Source organism: Bombus impatiens, unplaced genomic scaffold (genome assembly GCF_000188095.3).
Source record: "Bombus impatiens unplaced genomic scaffold, BIMP_2.2 scf_0503, whole genome shotgun sequence".
Lineage (NCBI taxonomy): Eukaryota > Metazoa > Arthropoda > Insecta > Hymenoptera > Apidae > Bombus > Bombus impatiens.
This window is the reverse complement of record NT_176922.1, coordinates 113,634-133,358: the sequence shown is the minus strand read 5'-3', so window position 1 is coordinate 133,358 and position 19,725 is coordinate 113,634. Positions and strand designations below refer to the sequence as shown.

Here is a 19,725-nt window from a genome sequence, read left to right as displayed (position 1 = left end):
ACAGAAAAAAAGATCGATGAAAATCGGAAAAAATTATTAAGAAATATAAGAACAGTTGTAGAGGTTACTATAATATATAATATTTTCTCAAATCTTTTTCGTGATATTCATTTAATAAATATGATATACGAAAAAATGTTTTCTGATACAGTGATGCAGTGATTGTACCTGTACAAAACTTTTTTGTAACTTATACATATAGTTTAAGTATAAAAATTATTTATTTATACTGTTTCTATTGCATTATTTTAGTTAAAATACACGATACTTAGATTTGTTTCGCTTAAGTGACGTTAGTATGAAAATTAGGACGTTTTAACATGGACAATAGCTGCTCAATGTTACTTAAAAATTTTATATGAAAAACAGTGAACTTTATGAATCACATTTAATAATCACTGCTAAAACGTATATCCCGAAATACACGAAATTATTACAGAAACAAAATTATTAGTAGTTTGTAGCATTGTTTCATAATATTTTGTTTGTAGTATTTGTAGTAAAAGTACATATTGATAATCGTGTTAAAATGTATTCAATGTATTCGTTCATTATGCATAATCATATACATGTCGTACAGTCTAATCATGAATGTATAAATACAACACACATTTTTATTTATTATGTAATGCAATGACTTTATGAATGACTATATGCCAGCAATTTATAATTTGTTAATGTAAAAACACACAGAATATAGTTTGGTGACATATATTCATTGTGATATATTAATAATTCAATTACTTATTGTTTACATGTCAACAATTTCTTGATCTGTTAATTCTATCCTAAGTATTGAAAATGCACTTGCATCGTTTTATACCATCAACAAATTTAAAATATATCTGACAGTGACAAACATAATGGTGAACTTACTTCATCACTTAAGACTTAAGTACACCAAAATTCGACCAAAAATCAAATATAAGTCTGTTTACAATCAAATGTGTAATGTAGTTATGCACAATTAACATCATTATAATAATACTTCATTCAATAAAAGTACAGTCTGTCTTACAAGAGTATATAGACTTAGACGATATTTATGAAAATTAATATCTGATAAAGAATAAGTTTTAATAAACTCAATACAATCATTTTCTCCATTACATGTTAATTTAAAGTTTCTCAGATTCGTTCGTGTTGCTGAAAAGAACAGAGCTTTTCGAGATGAAGTGTTTTATATGTAAAACAATTTGATACGATCATCCTGTGTTTTCATCCAAAGGAACAGAAAATGAATTTTGTAAGTACAACTAAATACTTGCATAACTCTTCATAGTTCGTTAAAAAATGGATACAATATTATAAAAACACAAGAAAGACATAATGATTTATCAATTTTTTCTAAAAATTCAACACTGTTAATGCATAAGTGACAAGCTTCTTATGTAAACAAAAAGTCTATTATGAAGTATAAACTCCAAGAAAATTGTCTTTTAACATTCACAGCTTTAGTTCATCGCTTTTGAAAAATATACACTTTTGTCTCACATGCCAAGATGATGTCAAAGAGAATAATCACTAGGGGAATAGAACCTATTATATATGAAATAAATGCGTATTAACATTTTAGATGGATTTTCGACAAATATCTTTGCAGAGGTATTGTTAACTCTTATAGAACAGACTGTAGTTTGTTCAAATACATTTTTTGAATTGTATACAAGAAACACATTAATCGTAGGTTGTGTACCATTATTTGTAACTGCAAATATGCACTGCTGATGTTTTTTAATACCTTTGTATCATAAAATGTACAATATATGAATAATCAATTTGATTGAATTTGAGCAATTACAATTTAAAATATTTCCACTGTATCTTTGCATATGTAAAATACAAATTGTTACAATTAATAGATTTTAAATTTTATATTTATAATATTATTAACAAAAAATGATATAAAGAAATCAATATTTCAATATTTAAATAAATCAATATTTGGAAGATAATAAACTAAATATATATTTTTTAATTTTATTTAACAAAACGATTGATTCTTTTCATTTAACAATTGCCATGCACACTTAAAAGATATTGCTTTCTAATCCATGCATTGATTAAAATTATATATGTTTCACATTCTATTATGTAATACAGAAATACATTATAAAGGCTTTAATAGATATTGTTTTTCTAAAATAAGTTTTTTTATAACAAATATTCATTGTATATTGTTCTACTAAGGCCAGTATTAAAATTTCAACTTGATAGATTGCATCTGAGAAACTTAATGTTCATTGCAGTGTTATTCGTTGATTATTTTTTAAATTTTCATTTCTATTGTACTGATGTAGAAATGTACAACACAGATTAAAGTGCTTTTAAAAATCACACTGTATGCAGATGACATAAAGATTTAAATTAGTGATCACAATTTTTAAAGTACTTCAATATTCACCGGTATGATTTTTTTATGAAAGATTTTCATGCAATAATTTGTTCAATATCATATATAGTAAACAATACTAGAGCATAATTTCATACTAAAAGACGACATTAGCTTAACAACTTTACAATAAGATGGTAATAAACTCGTAAAATAAGTCACCCATGAAATAAATCAATCGTAGGATTATTGTTTACCATGTGTTAATTTTAAATTACACAACAATGATATTTTACATAGTACATTGAATTTGGCTCTTTCCACATTGCATACAAACATGCTGATATAGTTGATTAATAAGAGACAATTCAATCAAATTCACTTTCAGGATTAACTATATGATTGAAATGATAAAAAATTGGATATCTTTATTTTTATCACTTATTTCTTCAGGCAGTCGAGATATATACACCTTTAATTATAAAATGTTCTTATTATCTTTTCCTACTTTCTCATTTGTTCATAAAGTATCAAAATTTTTGAAAAGCGTATATTGGTATCTTAAAATTTTAATACATAAATAAAATTTTTTGTTTAGTTCATTAGATAATAAAATCGAAAAGGAGTAAAATTATACAAACATAAAAATAAAAGATGATAATGACCAGAAAAGGTTTCTTAAGTCTAGGTTGGGTGTATATACCTCCTGAGGTAAAATTTTAATAATGTTTAGTTAAATGTACAACTTATTACTTACGTAAAAGTCAATGCAGTTCTTTAATTAATTAAAATTAACTTTATTGCCATAATCCTGCGTAGTTACCATATAGATTTACGGGAAGAGGTCCACCAGCTGTGAATAATCGAGTTCCTGATCCATCATAGCAATGAGTATATATAGCAGGTGTATATTTCACATTTTGAAATCCATCTATGTACTCTTCATCAGGAAACTAAAATTATCATGAAAATAAATATTATATTTACACAAAAATGATCAACTTCAATATACATACACACAAAATAGATGTCCTAGCGAGAATCTAAAATCTCTAATACCCGACGTTTCAGTCATATAGTCACCCATAAGTATACTCGAAATATGTTTCAAGATAAATGTTACTCGATACAACCATAGACCAAAAATGTTTGTATTAGACTATTGTCTAAAAGTAAAAGTTGTAGACTTTTGATTAAGATTTAATAATATGTAAAATTCTAAAACATTATAAAATTCGAAAACTCCAGTTTGCGATTATATTAAACAATATTTATTTCAAAACGTGCTTCGGCTATTTGAAATTTGGGAAATTTCTTGATGTTCTTATGTCACGAGATACTCTCGGGATTCCTGATCCTGTAAAAGAATTCCTAACCCGATATTTTCGAGTTTTCTGTATATTCCTAAACAGAACATACCACGTATCCCTTTGATGCTTTTAATACAACAATTCTGTTAGAATTAATTGAAGACTCGAGATACTTTTGAGCTCTCACATCATAAAAGAACATCATTCCTAAGCCTGTTCCAATTGTTAAAACAGAACCTTGAAAACTAACTGATCGGATTCCACAACCGCTATACCTATAGAAAAGATATTATGATTTAGTATAGTTTGTGGAGATCATATACATTTTAACAAATTTGAAGAAATTAGAATTAATTCATGTACCGTGAAGGTATTCTTTTTATAGGTTGCACAGTTCTTGCATCTAAAAGTAAAGTATAAGAACGGCATCCTACGGCATAAACACCATCATCTTGTACAGCAAGGCAAACATTTTCTTGACAAACCGGTAATTTTCTAGATATTTTTTGTCTAAAAGTCTCAGCAGACCAGATGTGTATGAAATTATTCAGAGTGATAGCAGCAATTTCTTTGTAAGTTCTATTAAAGACAAGCGCACGTACTTTTTGCGCAGATCTACATTCTTTAACACATACAGGTTGAATCAACCTAATAACAATAAAACAATGTAACATGTTCACACAACATATACTTGTTACTTGTATTTTATGTAATGCAACCTGTGTGTTGGCACATCCGCTTTGTCAGGAGCTTCAGCAAGATCATTATCTATACGCCATAAAGCCATTTTGGTATCTCTAGAACCAGAAACTAAAAATTCATCATCTAGCCAACACATGTCAAAAATCCAATCTCTATGACCACCTTCTCCTACACAAACTGGATCTAATGTTGGTAGCCTATATATAGCTATTTCATTACTATTTCTTGCCCCAGTTGATAGGAGAGTTCTGTAAGTTACAATTACAAACTACAAAGTTAGTATAAATAAAAGTTATACTAACATAACTATAAATTTTAAATTTGAATACAAAATGTTTTATTCATATACCTAGAAGGATTGATTTGAACAGAATGTATACCGCATTGCTGCTCGGGAACAGCACCACCTCCTGAATTAATTTGCCTTCCATGTAGAGATGGTATTTGGTCTAATTTCTGAGTGGCTACGTCATAAACCATCAATTTGTTGCATTTTGTACCAAATACTACTTGCCTATCACTTAACCATTGAGAACAAAAGACTTTATTCATATTATTTAAGCTAACCGAATATTCTTTAAATAAATCATGAGTCAATATGTGTCGAAATCCATACTCTTGATTAATTTTTCTCACTTCTCTAGTGTTTGTCTCTCTTGCACGTACATAATCCACAAAATTAAAGGAAGTTCTTAAAAACTGTTTTCCTTCACTTACAGTCTCTGCTTCGTCATCACTTGATTCATAACATATAAAATCATCTGGTTTATCTGATTTTCGATTTCTTTCCAACCTTAAGGCTAATCTAAATTTAAAAAATTAATTTACATTATAGATTGTTCAGAATAATAATTTACGATACAAATTAGAATAGAAATTTTATAACTAATTTGTACTGTAATATTCTTTTACCTTCTGGTACGACGTTCTTCTAAACGAGTTCCACTCGCACAAGGAGGATGTCTACCATAAACAGTCATTCGCTGTGTTTCAGCCATTATGTCACAATCTTATAATTTATTTATTAATGTATACTAGAATATTTAAATGTTCTTGCATACAAAATTTATTTACTTGGCTGGTATACAGTGAAATAATAAGAAATTATCTTGGCAGCAATTCTTCCTTGACTGAAACAGAAGTAGAGTTCCAAATTCTTTTCTTATTTTATAAAATACTATAAGTTTCCCGACCCCGAGGATTGTTGGATACGTTTATAAATATCTACACTTTTGTGATTATTTATGAGATATAACAAACCTTAATAGGACGACAAATTGCCGAATCTATCGTGCTGTCTAAGCAAAACTTTTCGGATGAAATCGTTTCTTTTTATCAGATGCATAGATTCATAATTATATAAGTTGCCCGTACTTATAGTTAATAATATGAACATCAAGGTTTCGTATTCAAATAACAGAAGGGAATAGAAAGAAAAGCCACGAAATTCATTATAAGCAAAGGGACCGTTGAAGCACTAAGCAACTAACCATCGCCATATTGAAACGAACAGCAAAACCATAGTAAATTTAACAAAGCACACTGAAATCTTCTAAACATATCGTTCGAAATATTTCTGAAATGATTATTAGAAGTTTCTGTATTTAATGATTGTAACAGGGAAATAGATTCTTGAACAGTCAGGAAAATCGAACGGAGCACCTTCCATCAATTGTCAACAGGAGAAGTTTACCCCCTCTACTGAATTTTATTACAGCTGACATTTTGAAAGAAATGGCGTCCTTCAAGAAAATAAATACTAAAGTATTCGCAAGACCAAACTCCGAATTTACTCCGGATAATATATATTGGAAAAAGTATAGTGTAAGTATATTGTAACAACAAAGGCAACAAAAGAAATTAAGTTTTCTATAATCATATAGTATTGTTTATTCATGATGCTCTCACGTATACAAAACTTAACCTAGAAGTAACTAGTATTTATGATTATTTATATATTATGTAAACTATTTAAGGGTATTGTGAAATTGAAATTTATAAAAATGTGATTGTGTCATTTGTTCTACAGGCTCCTGTTTTAGTTAAAGAATTTGGGCCAATCGATTATATCGATTTTTCTCCAGTAGAACCACATTATTTTGCTGTCACTTGTTCAGTCAGAGTGCAGGTATACAACCCAATTACAAAGTTAGTTACAAAAAATCTCAGTAGATTCAAAGAAGCTGCCTATGGTGGATCCTTTCGTAATGATGGCAAGCTAATCTGTGCTGGTGGTGAAGAAGCAGTAATTAGGCTCTTTGATGTCAACACAAAAAGTCTTCTTCGACTTTTTTCTGGGCACAAAGCTGCTATACATAGAACTTTCTTCACTGCAGATAATCTTCATATTGCTTCATTTTCTGATGATAAGACTGTAGCTGTTTGGGATATACCAAGTGAAAAGCAAATAATATCCTTTAATGAACATTCAGATTATATCAGAGCTGGTGCCGTTAGTCCTATTTCTACAGACATATTATTGTCTGGTGGTTATGACAAACATATATATATGTATGATACAAGAACAAGCAAACAAATTCTTAGTGTAAACCATGAAGCTCCTGTTGAAAGTTTATTATTCTTACCCTCTGGTGGAATATTTTTATCTGCAGGTATGTTATTTTGATTTTGATAAAATATAATATTTCTTTAAAATAAAAAGGTGTTTCACATATACATCTAATTATATTTTTCTGATTGTGAACAGGTGGGACAGAAATTCGAGTTTGGGATGCACTTGCTGGTGGCAGATTACTTGCCAAAATTACCCAACATCATAAAACTGTAACGTGTTTAAAAATAGCTTCAAATGGACACAGGATTTTGTCTGGCTCATTGGATCGACATGTAAAAATTTATGACTCTGGAACATATAAAACTGTTCATTCCTTGGATTATCCTAATTCAGTTCTTAGTATAGGAATTAGTGTAAGAAAAAAATTACATTTTATATTTTTAATCATAGTATAAAACAGCATTATACTTTATATTCTTAATCACAAATCAAAAGTCTGCATGCAATTTATGATTGCAGCCAAATGATGAAACAATAGTAGCTGGTATGATTGATGGTTTAATTTCTGTGAGAAGAAGAGAGGAAGAAGTAAAAAGTGAAAAACTGCAATGTAAAAAGGTTTCATACAGACGCTCTGGAAGAAATTTACATACACCTCAAGTAGATGTTGTGGTGCATGAAGAAACGAAAGAAATTATGTCCAAACATGATACCTGTTTAAGAAAGTTCGAATATTCAAAAGCTTTAGATTGTGTCATGTCCAGTTATGTGGTAAATAAAGTACCACATGTTACGGTTGCACTTATGCAGGAACTTATTAGAAGGCAGGGCTTAAAACAAGCTCTTAGCGGTAGAGATGGCAAATCTCTTGTAAATATTCTTAAATTTCTGAATAGACATATAGGAAATATTCGATTTGGAAGAGTTTTATTATATGTAGCTAATGTATTAATGGGTATGTTGTAAATTTTTCCTTTTTATATCTACTGTTTAAAAAGCACTTGTTTCGAAAAGTATATATTTTATTCAAATCGACTTCTTAATAGATGTTTATGAAGATCATTTGGACGAACTTGCTGCAGAACCGCGAAAAATGTTTAGTATTTTAGCGGCGAAGTTAGAAGAAGAAGAGAATTTAATACTAGCATTATCAGAATTACAAGGAAAATTGCATATGATATTGTCTGCTGCGGAAAATATACTTCCTGCACCAGCAAAAGATGTCCAGGCCTTGGAACCTTCAAGTGCAGCTCAAAAAAATTTAATTTTAAGTATAGCATGAATATAATTTAATACAATATGATTTATGTACCATAATAAAACTCTTAATACGTATTTTAATAAAATTGAAACATTACACGCTTTCAGTTCTAAAAGAATATTCAAATCATGATATATATAATTAACTGTGGGTATAAATATTTAAAATACAGTAGACCAGAGAAGCGTTTATTTTTCTTAAATCATATCATATTTAAATGCGTATAATGTGTACTGTTTATATTTGTATAGTATAAATTATTAGACGATATCAAATTTTACTTATTTTCACAATCTAGAATCTACAATTGCATACTATGAGTTTATTTCATGAAACTTCTTTTTTTAAGCATTTTTGCCAGGCAGCAGAGGATGGCTCATCAGGCATTACCCACCCAATTGGTATTGCTGATGCATTGCTGTCTGTACTTATATACTTATCCCAAGCAGTTCTAGAAATAAAGCAGTTGTAGTAATGAAAATAGTAATAATATATAATTATGATAATAGTTACGTTTACCTTATAATAATTAGTTTGGTTAAATCTATATTATATTGATCAGATGCTATTTTTTTTCCAAATAATACTTTTTCCCATTCATCAAACAGACTCCTTTTTTGTTTTTCAATTCTTTCTTCATTATCATTTTTCAACATTAATCTTAAACCCTGTTCCTCTATAGAATACTCACGATCAAGCATCGACCATTGCTCTGTTAGTTTGGCTAAAAATATATATATATATTTACGATGTAATTGTCAGATACAGTTATCAAAATAATTATTACAAATAAATACCAATAATATTATTAAATGCTTTATCTGCTGCTGAAGATAAATGTTCCCCTCTAGCTCTGGCAATATTGGCCTTAACATTTCGCAAATTTCGCAATTCTTGTAACAATCCAAGATATTTCCTAGCATCAGTTCTTTTCCCCCTAACATCAAATAAAATCATATCAGCATCTTTACGTAAATTTTCTTCTTGCTTTTCTTTCTCTATTACAGCTTGTTCCTTCCTAATCCACGAGTCAATTTGTGCATGCATTTTTGCTCTCCTTTCCATTCTCATTAATTTCTCATTTTTCCATTTTTCCCTTTTCATTTTTTCTCTCAACCTCTTTTTCTTTCGTCTTTCTAAATCTTTTTTTAATTGATTACAAAAATTCTGATCCCTAATAGGCTCTAATAATTTAACAATTTCTTCTTTTGCTGCATTAGAGATACTTATCTTCTGTTGCCATTCTTCTTCTGTTAAATGCTGGCTATTTTTAAGCTCTGCACAAATTACTTTTAACTTCTCATTTAATTTGTATGCCGATGTTATAGCATTTTTAGTTATTGCAATCTTAGATTTTTTGTAGGTATTTCTCTGGTCATTTATATTATTAGATTGATCAATTTCTAGAAGAAAATTTTCAATATCTCTTTCGTCAGCTTGTCGTCTTCCTAAGTTAATTATTGATGTAGCATTCTCATTATCAGATATAGCAGCTGAATAAACAATATTTTGATATACATTCATATTATAATTGGCATTATAAATGGACTGATCTATTGGATAAGACATATTGTAGCATGAATCCCTACAACTTTGTGTAGCATCCTCTAAACGACTTTGATTATTAAACATAATTGTTCAAAGTTACTTAATTTCTTAATTTCAAGTTATTTAATTTCAAAAAATATAATATACCTTAATACTATCACTTCCTTTACGTATGAAATGATTATTTTAACTCGTTTACAAATCTTATATTATCTTACATGAAAATATAGTTCTTTCAATTTTCGACAATATCTTAAAGAACTCAATAGGCTTTGTTTTTTTAACACATCTCCATAATTTCTCCTTCTTTGGGAAGTTGAGCTTCTGCACCTTGCAATACCTTTTCTGCTTCTATATAATCTTCAACCTCTTTTAAATCTTGTTCTGTGTCTAAAATTTTTTTAAGTTCTTCGAAAGCTTTAACAAGACGTCGTTGACAATCTGGTATCATCATGAGAGATTCTTGAAGTACTTCTTCTTGCTTTTTTATATCATAACCATCTTTATCTGTAATAAAATTAAAGCGAGATAACTATTACCTTTCAAAGAAATAGAAATAAAGTGAACTTTTTATTGCATCATCTCATGTACTGAATACATTTACAGGCATAATAATGAGTAATATATCAGTTGTTTAATCAAGTAAATATTTCAGCGTATTAAATGAGAAATAAAAAAGAAGGATATGAAAATGTTTGAATAAATAACACAGCTATTGAAAGGATCGAAATAACAAAAAAATACAACAAACTTTCGACTGCATTTTTCAAGTGTTCTCACCCTGTTCCTTTAATTTTTGTATCCTTTCACGTTGCTGTGCTGCTTCTTTCTCGTAAGTGACTTTTTCTTTCGCGAGACGTTTCACAACTCCAGTCTTAATTTTTAGAGTTCTTATACGAGGATCAGACATTGTTTTAATTTAAATATTTTACCTCAGATGCAGGGAACGAAGCGTTTACAGATTAAACGAGTTTTTCCTTATAAGGTAAGATGAATAGCTATAAATGAAATGAAGAGGAACTTTGTAACGTATAGGTTATACCGATTGATAGCCGGAGACTCCTCGTCGTATTCCATTAAGTTATGTTCTTATGACATGAACTTATCGAGAATGTCGATTATTTCAATCGATTATCTAATTCACGTTTAATGTCTTTCGAATTTTGAAAAATAAAACTATTACGTTAAAATCAATTAGCGTAAAACTTACATGAAAAAAAGTGTGTTCTTCATGTTTTAAAACAAATATCTTTTGTGAGTATTAATGTATCTACTTATTGTTTTAAAAGGGGAAAGTTTTTATTTCGATTAAATTATTATTTTAACAGTTATTGTTATATTGCATGACAGAGCATTCTGCCGTTAATATTTCTATAGATATCAATAGTAGTATAAGACATTGTTCTATAAATATATATATAACAAGATATTAATTAGCCTGATGTTTTAAAAATAAAATAATAAGCTACATGTTTATATTATTACATCTATTTAATTTGTTTTCTTAAAAAGAGAAATATATGTAGATTTAATATTTTCTTAGCACAATTCAGAGGTAATAATTTCGCGCCATTTGATTTCGAACATTCGAGACTTGCAGTAAACTTCAAACAGTATCGCAGTATATCCCCCACACTTCCGCAGAAAAACGCTACATCGTGCCTGCATTGAAAGGTGCAGTGAGAGAAACAGAAGGGTTAATTGTGTATCGGTTTATACCTGATTTCCCGAGACATGTAACGAATAATAGTGACAAGGTTACAATGCAAGACGATATTTTCCCAGCTGCAGAGAAAATCCTTTCCGACATCGAAAATGTGGTGAAGAAGAATCCGTCACTGTGAGTGTTTTCTTAGATACATTACGAGGGCGGAGTCTTTAAAAATATCTATGAAATGTACCACTAAATCCTTAGATTTTGGTCTCTTAACGTGTTTATCGTATAGACGGTGCAACGTTTCACATAGCGTGTTTTAATTTTGATAAAATTATATCGTAACATCATCGTTGTACATTTTAATCGGACATAAGCATATACGACGCTTTGTAAAAGGTTTGCATAGTAAATACAGTATTAGCAATGTTGGTATCTGGTATTTACGATAGGAAACTGGCGCCATCGCGATTATTAAATCTTAATACTTACTATTGAACATGCTTTTTCTCTCTCTCTCTCTCTCTCTCTCTCTCTCTCTCTCTCTCTTTCTACTGTATAAAAGTGCATTATATATATATATTATAACATGTATGTATATTGCAAGTATTATAACTGCATGTATCACGTATACCATATACCAATAACCAATAATGATAATATATATCAAACTAAATTCAGATATGTTAAAAATATAATTTTATAACAGTATGTACACATATGTACATCTAAAAGGTGGTACTATTCCTACATTATCCTATAAATATTCCTTATGTTGTTATGTAATTCATAACATTCCTTCTGAGATATAATTTAAACATTTTTTAAATGTATTGCCATATCCGTATTTATTTATATTGAATAATATTTAACCCTGATAAGCTCTGTGAATTTTTATGTTCTAACATATCTTTTATTTTAATAAGCATATAGTGCTGTAATGCTTGAAGAAAAATTGTAGTATAAAAGTTAAACTAGAAAAAACCTACTCTTCGTATAATTTGCTCAAACTTAAGAAATTCTTTAACAATAGAGAAACGCAATTGAGTCGAAAATGATCCGAAGGATATAAAAGGATTAATAACAATTTTTCACTTCAGTTATATAAATTGTACATATTTGTTGTACATTGAAAATCGTTATTCATTACTTAAGTTACTTTTTACAGCAGCAGTTGATAGAATGCGAGAATTCGCGTGAGTAAAGCCTTGACTCGTTTGCAATTTCAGGAAGAGTTTCGAAATAATTCCCGCGGAAGACAATGAGAACAAATCGCCTGTATTCCATCAGGAGGACTGTCTCGGGTTGGCGTCGTGGTGCGTGCAACCACTGTACTGCTATGCTTATCGTCGTCTCTTCGAACTTCGGCAAAATAAACACAGGCGGGAGGAACCAAGCACAATAGCAAGATGGTTATTGGGCGCGTTGTTATTGAATCCAGACGTCACGACGTTTTGGAATATGCGTCGGGAGTTAGTAAGGAGCCACAAGTTGGAAGCACCTGAGGAATTCTTTTTCTCACGATTGGTGCTATATCATAAGCCGAAATGTTTCGAGGCGTTTGCCTATCGGCGGTGGTTATTGTCGTACATATTGAACAGTAAGGATGGACATTACGATCCGGAATCGGTGGAATCGCCCTTCTGTAGGGAACTGGATATAGCGACTACGTGCGCGGACAGATACGCGAGCAACTATCATGCCTGGAGTCACAGGCGTCATGTGATGACTCTTCGTGAATCGTGTGGATTCGCTTATCCGACTCTAGAGACAGAATGGAAGAATTCGCTGGCATGGTGTCAACGACACGTATCGGATTATAGCGGGCTTTCCTATCGACAGTTCCTGTTGAATAAGTACATGTTCGAATTGAAGGAACTGCCGAGGGAACCGTTTATAAAGTGCCCGGATGTCGGGGAGCAATGGAAAGAGGAACTGTTCGCTTACGTTAAATCGAACATCAGTGATACAGAGGACATGCATCAATTGCAGAGGTTATTCGGTAGAACGAACGCGGAATTCAGAGCGACTACTCCTCCGTCGAGAACGAAACAACATCAAACAGCGTATTTCCGTTCTTTGTCATATTGGCTGGAAGAATGTCGCGCGAATGACAGTGCTATTTGCATGTATAACGATCACGAGGCTCTCTGGTGTCATCGTAGATTCCTCGCGTATCTTCTCCTGCGTTTTATGACGACGAATCGTTTCTGTCGCGGAGATGAACACAATGTCGACGGTCGATCCGATGACAGATCGGTTGAAAGAAAAAATGTTCAAAAATTATTAGCGGACAACGATGTGATGTTGTGCCACAATTTTCTCGTGCAAGCATTCCGCGCGTACACCAACAAGATCGCTGATCTCGCCACCAAACGGGATCAACACGAGAAGATGTTGGTCGAGAGGTTCTTTAAATTTCTTCAGAGTATCGGGTTCGAAATCAGATCGTGATTTCGTTGAGTCGAGGTTGTACTTTGGCATGGCGGATAACATATGCGCAATAATCGATATGCATTGATATGCCATTGTAAAAATAACGCAATAACTCTCTTATTCCGTATTCCACGCAGACGTAATTCCTAGCCGTATACTTTATTCATGAATTGTATCTCAATAATGCTCTCTCGTGTGATCTGTTTGCGCGGCGAATTCTGTGCGCGTAAATCAGTGCTGTCCACGAGAGGGGCCCCTTATGTGACTTTGTCCCCCTTTGCGTGTCATCATATTATAAGAGGAAAAGAAAAAGGGGAAGAGATCAAATATTATTTCTTTCTCTTTCTAACTCTCTCTAAAAACGAACGGATATAGGCGAGAAACTCATATTGGTAGCGTGTATGCGTAGCATATGCGACAGAGTGGCAGAATTCTTCTCTACACTCTGGAGTTGAAATTGAACAGCACTGTCACATAAATAAATGATATAGAATCGTTTACGGTAACGCAAGATTTAATGTACAATATAGATGAAAATGGAATGAGTATCGATACTTATTTTTGAGACATTTACCGCGTATTATTTAAGGATATTTTCAATAACCGAGCACGATATGTCGTGTCGTGATGAATTAACGGAGAAAAAGAAGAAACCAGAAGTTGGGCGATGTTTGATTTTCTAAACGTTGTCCGACATTTGAGAGAATATGTACCCTATGGTTGTGTGGTAAATAAGAAAAAAAGTGTCTTTTGAGGCTATAGGGAAGTATTATCACGGGATAAATGTGTATAGTCGAACGTTGATGAAGTATGATATGAAAAAAGAAGAAAAATGTTAGTTTTGTAATCATGTGTTTTTAGTCACCTTGTAGAATAACAGAGGCCCGGTAACGCAGGCCGTTTACGTCGTCAGGCCAATTGTTTTGACGCCACTAGTACATATGCGACATTGGCCACGTTGTCCTCCTTTGGCACGACAACCTAACCAAAAATAAACCTTTCGACTTTTGACTGAATTTCCGTCAGTCTACCGGGAACGGTCGTTAAACGCGTGCGATCGCCAGATTTCTTGTCCACCAAGTCCTATAACTTCCGTTTCATTGTTACATGTTAATAAAGTTCAGTGAACCCTGTCGACAACAATTCTTATCTTTTCATGCACCGTCCACCGATGCAGCTCCGCCTTTGGTACATGTACATATGTATCTCGTATAGGTTTTCTCATAAAACGGACTTGGCCCTAATGCGACGTTCCATTTGTCTTGACCTTAATCTTTCAATACCCTTCAACTCTCGCAATTAACGTTCACACGTGCAAGAAAGAACAGAGAACGCAAAATTCGCGGGAAATTGCACGTCTCCAATAGTATAATTACAAACGTTATTTTCGTCGATGCACGTGAAGTCGATCCGAGAAGATACCATGCATTTATTCTTTTATGTAATTGTACTGCATTTATGAAAACATGCTACAATTAATGATTAAGAACATCACTATTAAATGCTGTGGGATATAATAAGAATACCTATAAATATCGCTGTTTTAGTTCTTTCAAGACAGTTTCGTGTCTTCCAATGTACAATAATGCCATCCTACATATTTATATACGATATTAACCGACATATGATGATTCTAGTTAGTAAGCAATCAACGACACATTCGTCACTCAAACGATTAGTCGGTAAGTTTTGATGAGTTGTATGCAATACATTGATATACGTTCAAGGAATCAAAAGAAATTCGTATATTACATTACACATATCATTGTCAATGGATTACCCTTAATATATTGTCGAAACTTGCACGTGACTATTGTCTATTACGTCCATTGGTCGATGAGTTCGATTGTGCCACGAGGTACGACGAGTCGGTCGATAGGTATCCTCAGAAATTCCACTCGAGGAAGCAACGTGACAAGGTGTGCAGTGGCGGGTCGGACGAGTTGTTTTCTCTTTGCTTGTTTATCCAAAATCGAATACATATATCGGAAGGCGAATCGATGACGTCTGATGACGGATCCACGTTTCAAAATAACCTCAATGATTTCTCCAAACAGAACCAGATGGAAATCGCTCAAAACAAAGGTAAGCCGAACTTTTTCCGTTGCTTATTACATTATCTACAATAACTTTATAATAACCAACGATCGTTTAGCCAATAATTAATTTTTGGAAATTTTTTATGAAATAATTCATTTTAATACTTTTATTGTTTAAGACGTCATAGGTTATAAACGTCGTAGTATTTTCTTGGTTTGTTGGTATTCATGGATAAGTAATTACTATTTTATATCGATGTTCTATACCGCGCGAGTATTTATAGCTTGCGTTACAAGCGTACCTAGTTGGAAGATTTGAACGTTGGCGGAAAGCTCGATTTTTCAATTAGGCGAATTTAATTATTTTTTAGATGTTTAAGTATATCATGTTTGATTATTTTTATTGAAACTATTGTTCTTTGCATTTTGAAATCTTAGATATATTCGCGAGGACATTGTCGCAATACACCATACGAAATCTCTTACGTAAAAGGCTTGCAATGCTGTGAAAGTAGGCAGTAAGTGTTGTTTGTTACAATAAAAGTGGGCGAATCTTATCTTTCTATTGATTACGCACAATCTTTAGCTATTAAATTATCACAACGTTTAACGTATGTTGTATACATCTTAGTGCAATATAACATATTTATTAATTAAAATACTAAGCTGCTTTTTGTTAAATTATACTTTTTATTATTACAAAGTGCACTTCATCCTTAATGAAGTATTCGCACGAAATCAATTTTTATTAATAAAGTACTATCATAGTTAGAATTTGATACATTCGTATGAAAAACTAGGATTAAATTAATGATATTGAAACTAACAAAATAATTTTTTACACGACGTAGAAATTTGTTAATAAAATAATATCATAATTGGAATCTGATATATTCATAACTTTATTCACCAGAAATCAATAATAAAATTTAACGAAAAATGATTATGCGAAGATAGAGACTAATAACATAGTCACATAAAACTGAAACTCACTCAAAGATAGTATTGGAATTCTATGTATTCGTTGTAGAAATCAGCAATAAAGACAGAGAATTATTAAACTTTGACCTATTGTTGAATTAACCACATACAAGTTCGCTCCTTCCCGCTTGATCCTTTATTCGTAGACTCGGCATATGTAAGAGAGTTCAGAACGGCTCCACTTTGCGTGTAATAGTAGTTAGGATGTAAATTTTATTAAACAGCAATTCACGCGAGGAAGAAGTTTGCCGCGTTTCGATAAACCGACGAAAATCCTTAAGGGAATCCTTAAGGGAATTAATGCATTATTAGGCAAGAGACTCGCGTAGTGTTACTAATAAAAAATATTCTATTTAAAACGTGTACGTAAAACGATAAAGCAGCTTTTCAACGGATTTCTATATATATATAATTTTTATATATATATAGAATATATATATAATTTTTTCTGGGATTATAAATCTCTATTTTTAATCTAGGAGTTAGAACCACGAATGAAGACGATGAGTCTCACGTCTTCATTCATGTACATTCTTTTAAGCGAAGACAACGACTTAGGTAATTAAAAGAAATTTTTCCTCTTGATAAAAAATTCAATGGTTTTAGACATTTGTTCGTTTATTGAAAAAAATAATTGTAATTATTGTGTGGATGCTTACACTTTTGTAGACATCCAATAATATCTCATGTATTTTTGCATTTTCTAATTTCATTCTATATTCCATAAATGCATAAATACCCATAGTTCAGTTGGTTCATCTTTCCTTTTAATATCATAATTAATATAAAATAGAAAGAAATGGAAGAGTTGAGGAAACAGATTGTAAAATTAAAATAGAAAAATATGATAAAATATGATAGAATTTATACGAAACTATTAATATTTTGCATTAATAGTATTAACACTATTAGAAATTCTAGTTGCGTTTGTAGCAACTCAATTAATCCCATAAGACGATCTTCTTTTTAATATTCCCGTTAGAAAATTAAAATTCTATTATCTACAGACATTACACACCGTAAATCATAACGGTTTAAAAATAATTTCCTAACTATTGTATACGATCGTAACATTATCTTGTTATCGTTTTACAAACATGTTACAATCAGAGACATTGTCTCGAAGATATCGTTGACACTGTGCATATATGCATATATAATAATATGACCAGAGGATAGATGTTCGACATATAGTATCTACCATTATTGTCAGACGAACTTTAACTCCACAGTGATTACCATCCATGCAACTAGCACATTGCAAACAAGAACTATTCGTTTACCTTACGTATTAAAATACCTATGTAGATACCTTTAATTACGTTTAATATAATTTTTTTTTAAAGTTATAGTTACTTATAATAACACGAAATCGATAAACATACAGCGATATATATTTAAATTTTTCTCAGATACTAAACATTTTTTCTAGTAAACAAAATTTAAATACCAAGTATTTAAAATTAGAAAGATATGAAAGTGCACAATATAATTTACTAGATTTATATTTAACGTCAGCTTTGTAGCTGGAAATATAATAATTACGTTTGTTTTTTATATTTGAGGAAAATCCTTTTCTCACAAATATATATATATATATATATTTCTATAATCTATATATATAAATATATATATATATATCACAAATATATATATAAATATATATATTTATATATATAGATATATATATATATCACAAATATATATATATAGATATAATTTATAGATAAATATTATGATATTGTATGTGACTTATCACACTTGTCCTCTGTAGTATTCACAAAACCAAATATTTATAAGAGACCCCGTTATATTTTGACTCTGACGGTAGTAGCATTCACGTGTCGTCGCATAAATCTATTTCAACGTTTCGTTCCCCAACAGAGCGACTGATTCCATATAAATGTGACAATTTTCAATGCAATGCAGACTGACCTTCTATTTTAAGATCGGTTTAATCTGTCGTTGGCATGCTCGCCGTAAACAGAGTGCACATTTCTTCGTGCAATGCGTTTCATTACAAGTGTCGCGACGTACATATATATGTATGTATGTATTATGCTCTGTCGCTTAGATAAACACATACTTCATTTGCGTAGTTTAGAAAAGCGTGTTATGTCAATTATTATGAAACGCACGATGAAGTCTGTATATAGATTTATCTTGTCAGTCACAAGTACTAGAATATTGTATTGTCTATTCATTAGGCACTTGAAATACACATACATCCAAACATTTTAGTTAATTTGTAGCGACAATAACTTTACGTAAAAGTTAAAGAGCATAAAGAAACTCAAATACTTCGACAATTATAATAGAAAGTGGAAAAAAGCTAGATAGGTTTTTTCGAAGGAGAGCTGTGTTATTTGATACAAATTTGCTGTTTGCCATTACTTTTATTTCCTAGTTGTTTTATTAAAAATCTGTTATTTTAGGAATACGGGGTGGATGGTAACTGGTGGTACAAGCTGAAAGGGGATGATTCTACGCGAAAAAAGAAGTCGAAAATATAGAATAAAAATTTTTTTTTTAATTCTTTCCATCGAAGCAACGATCTACAGTGAGATCCGTTATAACGTACCGCACACGTATCGAGCGAAAATTTAAAGTCGATTTTCTCGAAAACAAAGCCTCAAACGAAAAATTTTTATTCTATATTTTCTATTCTATATATTCTATATTTTCTATTATTCTATATTTTGAGGTTTAGGTGACCATCTTGGGTCATCAGCTGTAAAACATGTGTTCGTTGTAGCAACACTGAAGACCAGAGTTTTCTTATACCAGAGTATAAGGACAACTTGATGAACATAATGAGTCAACAACTAGTAAATACTCGGCGGGTTCGCTAGCTACGCTCGTAAAGGGCGTATGCGGTAGTAGGATGTCGCGAGTTCGAGACCACTCTTGGGCGAGCCAAGTGGAAAACCAAATATCATCTAAGAAG

At 31.2% G+C, this 19,725-nt stretch overlaps 5 protein-coding genes across 8 annotated transcripts in view; 3 read left to right on the top strand and 2 right to left on the bottom strand.

Moving 5' to 3' along the window:
* Positions 1–2,649: 2,649 nt before the first annotated feature.
* LOC100747135 (DDB1- and CUL4-associated factor 12) lies at positions 2,650–5,745 on the bottom strand. The gene is made up of 7 exons (XM_003491068.4): positions 5,605–5,745; positions 5,257–5,474; positions 4,694–5,149; positions 4,362–4,592; positions 4,006–4,290; positions 3,752–3,917; positions 2,650–3,285 (listed from the first exon to the last, which is right to left on the bottom strand). Exons 2-7 carry the CDS (start codon positions 5,340–5,342, stop codon positions 3,130–3,132), a joined length of 1,380 nt encoding a protein of 459 aa, XP_003491116.1. The 5' UTR covers positions 5,343–5,474; positions 5,605–5,745; the 3' UTR covers positions 2,650–3,129.
* Positions 5,746–6,032: 287 nt separating this feature from the next.
* On the top strand, positions 6,033–8,383 carry LOC100748296 (U3 small nucleolar RNA-associated protein 15 homolog). The gene is made up of 5 exons (XM_003491077.3): positions 6,033–6,168; positions 6,374–6,956; positions 7,052–7,272; positions 7,379–7,814; positions 7,906–8,383. The coding sequence occupies exons 1-5, from the start codon at positions 6,079–6,081 to the stop codon at positions 8,139–8,141; spliced, it is 1,566 nt and encodes a 521-aa protein (XP_003491125.1). The 5' UTR covers positions 6,033–6,078; the 3' UTR covers positions 8,142–8,383.
* Positions 8,290–10,780, bottom strand: LOC100746895 (tubulin-specific chaperone A). 2 transcript variants are annotated; one of them, XM_003491066.4, is made up of 4 exons: positions 10,711–10,729; positions 8,918–10,175; positions 8,640–8,844; positions 8,290–8,571 (listed from the first exon to the last, which is right to left on the bottom strand). In XM_003491066.4, the coding sequence occupies exons 2-4, from the start codon at positions 9,750–9,752 to the stop codon at positions 8,448–8,450; spliced, it is 1,164 nt and encodes a 387-aa protein (XP_003491114.1). In that variant the 5' UTR covers positions 9,753–10,175; positions 10,711–10,729; the 3' UTR covers positions 8,290–8,447. The 2 variants fall into 2 exon arrangements, with proteins under 2 accessions (XP_003491114.1, XP_033177704.1); XM_033321813.1 differs by lacking the exons at positions 8,290–8,571; positions 8,640–8,844 and having other exon boundaries at positions 9,598–10,175; positions 10,449–10,780.
* Positions 10,781–11,237: 457 nt separating this feature from the next.
* On the top strand, positions 11,238–15,281 carry LOC100748173 (protein prenyltransferase alpha subunit repeat-containing protein 1). Its single transcript, XM_024368989.2, has 2 exons — positions 11,238–11,508; positions 12,552–15,281. Exons 1-2 carry the CDS (start codon positions 11,432–11,434, stop codon positions 13,774–13,776), a joined length of 1,302 nt encoding a protein of 433 aa, XP_024224757.1. The 5' UTR covers positions 11,238–11,431; the 3' UTR covers positions 13,777–15,281.
* A 321-nt stretch (positions 15,282–15,602) lies between these two features.
* LOC100748054 (GRAM domain-containing protein 2B) overlaps positions 15,603–19,725 on the top strand; it is an 89,745-nt gene continuing 85,622 nt past the window's right edge. For 2 of the 3 annotated variants that reach the window (XM_012387971.3, XM_012387969.3), the window contains exon 1: positions 15,603–15,843. In XM_012387971.3, the coding sequence (XP_012243394.1) occupies positions 15,759–15,843 (85 nt within the window). In that variant the 5' untranslated portion in view covers positions 15,603–15,758. The remainder of the gene's footprint in view (positions 15,844–19,725) is intronic. The other variant, XM_012387970.3, reaches the window with a different exon arrangement.

What these genes read in the sequence shown, in the direction of transcription:
- LOC100747135 (XM_003491068.4), bottom strand. Translation starts at nt 5,342, where the DNA reads ATGGCTGAAACACAGCGAATGACTGTTTATGGTAGACATCCTCCTTGT. An exon ending in GTTCAAATCAATCCTTCTAG is followed by an intron (nt 4,593 to 4,693) that starts GTATATGAATAA and finishes TGTAACTTACAG; the next exon opens with AACTCTCCTATCAACTGGGG. An exon ending in AAGCATCAAAGGGATACGTG is followed by an intron (nt 3,286 to 3,751) that starts GTATGTTCTGTT and finishes TGATAATTTTAG; the next exon opens with TTTCCTGATGAAGAGTACAT.
- LOC100748296 (XM_003491077.3), top strand. Translation starts at nt 6,079, where the DNA reads ATGGCGTCCTTCAAGAAAATAAATACTAAAGTATTCGCAAGACCAAAC. An exon ending in TGGAATATTTTTATCTGCAG is followed by an intron (nt 6,957 to 7,051) that starts GTATGTTATTTT and finishes GATTGTGAACAG; the next exon opens with GTGGGACAGAAATTCGAGTT. An exon ending in TGTAGCTAATGTATTAATGG is followed by an intron (nt 7,815 to 7,905) that starts GTATGTTGTAAA and finishes ACTTCTTAATAG; the next exon opens with ATGTTTATGAAGATCATTTG.
- LOC100746895 (XM_003491066.4), bottom strand. Translation starts at nt 9,752, where the DNA reads ATGTTTAATAATCAAAGTCGTTTAGAGGATGCTACACAAAGTTGTAGG. An exon ending in AGCATTTAATAATATTATTG is followed by an intron (nt 8,845 to 8,917) that starts GTATTTATTTGT and finishes ATATATTTTTAG; the next exon opens with CCAAACTAACAGAGCAATGG. An exon ending in ACCAAACTAATTATTATAAG is followed by an intron (nt 8,572 to 8,639) that starts GTAAACGTAACT and finishes CTTTATTTCTAG; the next exon opens with AACTGCTTGGGATAAGTATA.
- LOC100748173 (XM_024368989.2), top strand. Translation starts at nt 11,432, where the DNA reads ATGCAAGACGATATTTTCCCAGCTGCAGAGAAAATCCTTTCCGACATC. An exon ending in GTGAAGAAGAATCCGTCACT is followed by an intron (nt 11,509 to 12,551) that starts GTGAGTGTTTTC and finishes TTGCAATTTCAG; the next exon opens with GAAGAGTTTCGAAATAATTC.